Source organism: Apaloderma vittatum, unplaced genomic scaffold, assembly GCF_000703405.1.
Source record: "Apaloderma vittatum isolate BGI_N311 unplaced genomic scaffold, ASM70340v1 scaffold12217, whole genome shotgun sequence".
In the NCBI taxonomy this organism is placed as follows: Eukaryota; Metazoa; Chordata; class Aves; order Trogoniformes; family Trogonidae; genus Apaloderma; species Apaloderma vittatum.
Genome location: NW_009727857.1, coordinates 31,305 through 34,631, shown reverse-complemented (window position 1 = coordinate 34,631; position 3,327 = coordinate 31,305). Strand labels below are relative to the sequence as shown.

The 3,327-nt window shown below is 38.0% G+C and overlaps 1 protein-coding gene across 1 annotated transcript in view; it reads right to left on the bottom strand.

Moving 5' to 3' along the window:
• Positions 1–237: 237 nt before the first annotated feature.
• Positions 238–3,327, bottom strand: part of GALC (galactosylceramidase) — a gene marked incomplete at its 5' end in the record, with an annotated part of 33,740 nt that continues 30,650 nt past the window's right edge. The window contains 2 exons of the mRNA XM_009873844.1: positions 238–381; positions 2,097–2,173. Coding sequence (XP_009872146.1) covers positions 238–381; positions 2,097–2,173 — 221 coding nt within the window. The remainder of the gene's footprint in view (positions 382–2,096; positions 2,174–3,327) is intronic.

The window sequence follows — 3,327 nt, the reverse complement described above, 5'->3', positions numbered from 1 at the left end:
TTCATTACCTTGAACTAAAATTTACTCCCAAAACTCAGAGGGCAAAAGCCCCATAGCATCCAGGGGATAAAGTTACAGTCACATTGATACTTATTCAAGTAAACTTTTAACAAATAATAAGGACAGAATTCAGATTCCTTGCCAACAGATCAATCTCAGCATAGCATTAAGCTGTCCGCAAGGTTTGAACTCGCTCTGATTCAAAGTAATATGAGAACTGAGTTCTCCAAAGCCACATCAGCTAGCTTCAACATGAAAGTTGTCAAATTGTGCAAACTCAAACGAGCGAGTTCCAATAGCAGCCCAGCCATTACTTGGTGTAGAAATGGTGACATTCTCCCAAAGAGGATAACCATTTAAGAGTCCTGAGGCAGAAGTGCCCTGTCAAAAAAAAGAAAAAGTTAGCTTTGTAAAATCCAGTGATTGTGTTGACACTGAGCCTACTCACAGGGGAGAAAAGGCAAGGCAGAAAGATGGCAAGTTAACTTCTTTCAACTGCATTCCACACATTTTCCATGCAGAGGTACTTCTATATATGACATAGAATGCTCCAGTGTCTATCAGCTCTGTGAAACAGATCTAATGACTTCACAACGAATATATAAGAGGCTCATCTTCCACTAGCTCACAGTTTTGCCAACTCAGTGTAGAATCTAAAAGGTAAACTGGTTTTCCTCTTCCACTTGTGTCAGGCTCCCTCAAGCCCCAACGGCCTTAAGGGGATATGATACACCTGATACTGATTCTGCAGAATATCTTTCCTTCAAAAGGAGAGAGAGATGCACTTCAGTCATTAGGCTGAAAGGAAGAGGGGACAGCAGAACTTAAGTATCATGTTGCCATTAAAATTAAAAATAGTCTCAGGAAAAGTTACAATTTATCTTGCCACTGTTCCAGTGAACAGTATCTAGAAAAAGAGTACTTCAGCTTACTTGTATTTCTTAACCTGAACAACAATTACAGACTCAGGTAAAAGCAAAGAATGACTTTCAAGAAAGAGTCAGTGTGAGAATTGTTTAAAAGAGAGTTCTGCACTTCTGTCTTTACAAAGGCATATTTGGAACAAATCAGCACAGATGGAAAACTGTAGCATAATAATTTTAAAATTGGTTTAAATGATTTATGTTCATCTTCAGCACCTCATGCAGGTTAGCAAATGTCTTGGCCCATTTTACAGATGTCATAAGTGTGGGTGCACAAAAGCCAAATCTAAATGGCATCCATTCCAGTGTATGAGCATCCCTTTGTCTCCCAATGTGAACACACAAAAGACAAAAAACCAGCTTCTAACACATCATCCCAAAACATCAGTGAGGAGAGACTCAGGGCATAATTTTAAGAGAGTTTGCTTCAGTAGAAGCAAAGCTTATGAACAACCCTAGCTCAGTTTCAAGCTCCCCCACATTTCCTACATGGCAGTTGTAAAGGTTATATTAGGCAAAGGGATTAGGCGTCCAGCCGAGGAACTTAAAGCCTTTTAGTTACTCGTACCAACGTCACACTCAGCTAAGTGCCCAGGTATATTTAACATAGAGCATGGGACTACTCTCCTCAGCAAGTGACTATGGCCAAAATGGGTGGAGTGGGGAGGGAAGGAAAAAATGAAGACAGCCTCCTCATTATCTATGGCCCATTTTTACAGCAATGCTATGCCCACGCTTTTTCAGTACAGGAAAGAAGGATAGCAGCTCGTCAGGGTTCCCCAGCCCTTAACTAGCTCCACACAGGAGGTTTTAGCATAGAAAGGGAATTGGTGGGAGTCAGGTTTGTAAAATAGGCTACTGACAGACTTCAGAACAGAAGTCAGGTCATGATCTTTTCATTAAACAAAGGATTCACATCTCCAGCCCTCCTATCTTTCAATCCACCTTTCCAGTTATTTTCTACATCCCTTTCAGTTTTTCAAGATCTCTTTAAAACTACAGGCAGCAGGTATAGTTTTTTAATACTGATTTAACATAACAGATACTATTTATGTTTTAGATAGAGCAAACTAATGCAAGTAGACAGTCAGTAGTACCGCATAGTTTTTTCCCAAGTCATTTCAGACTGGAAGATTCATAACTGGTTTTCTAGCTTTTTGCCTTTGTCCTTACCTGAATGCTTAGAGTAAGTGTGTGCCATGCATTATCCCGGACACCAGAAAGTCCTTTCATTAGTATTTCTTCTCCGGCTGCAAAATATGCTTAAGGTTAACAAAATATTACTTCGCCCCTTTTCTAAGACTGATAGATAAATACCAAGCTAGCAAAAGGAAAACAATAGCTGTTTTTCCGAAATGTTCAGGACTGTTGTTCTACCTATTTCAGATGCAGCGTGGAAGGCTTAATATGCAAACCTGGCCTCTACGTTATCAGAGCATTCTCCTGTTTTGCCAGGACTGTTTATTCACTGAAATCTCGAGTGCTCTTGGGAATTTGGACTGGGATAAAGATTCCCATTTACTGAGAGCATGCATTCACCAAGTGTGACAGTTGCAACTGCTCTGCTTGTTTTATAGATTCCCTTGTTTATGTATTGGAACTTTTTTAAATCTGAGGGTTTGAGTTGCCAAATTATAATGTAGCTTAGTTCTAGTCAAAATTTAAGCTGAGCAAAAGCTGGGTGTGACTGACACCTAAATGGAAGACCTGAAAAAAAAAAATTAAGTGCTACAAGTAGAATCTTCAATTATTCAGCAGACAGTTTTAGCAAGTTAATTTAACATTCAGGCTCCCTTCTAGAAAAATATAAAAGTCATTGAAAGAAGGTGTACAGAAAAAGCAAAATCATATTGTGTAATGAGTGTCTCAGTCTGATGTAATGAGGTAATCAAAACCCTCTCACTTCATCTAGGAAAAATTATTTTTGACAGCCTAAGAAACTAATTGGGTAATGTTGTTATGTCTTATTAACAATAAGTACTGAAGTCAATCCTAAACATAAGTATGTTTTTACATATAGCTGAAATTTAAGCTGTTGTGCAGTTAAGACATCACAAATTTTCCCTAGGGAGCACCAGTACGTTAAGAGAAGCTATTGTAAAGCCTTCTTTACACTACCCACACACGGTAAAAAAGGAAAGAAAAATATAAAAAAGAGTAGAATTTTGAAATTACAGCTACCAAATAGAAGAGAAGACTATTTTTAAGGTCCTGTACAACATAAAATATGTCGTTATAGGCTACTTTCATATCAGATATACTGTAGATCTAGAAGTTGCATTTGACTCAAAAGCTATTGAAAATTTTAATTTATACCTATGAAGTGATAAGAAATGCATTTAAACAACAGAACCTGCCACTTTTTCAAAGCAAGTTGAAAGGAATTTTTACTTATTGATGAAGT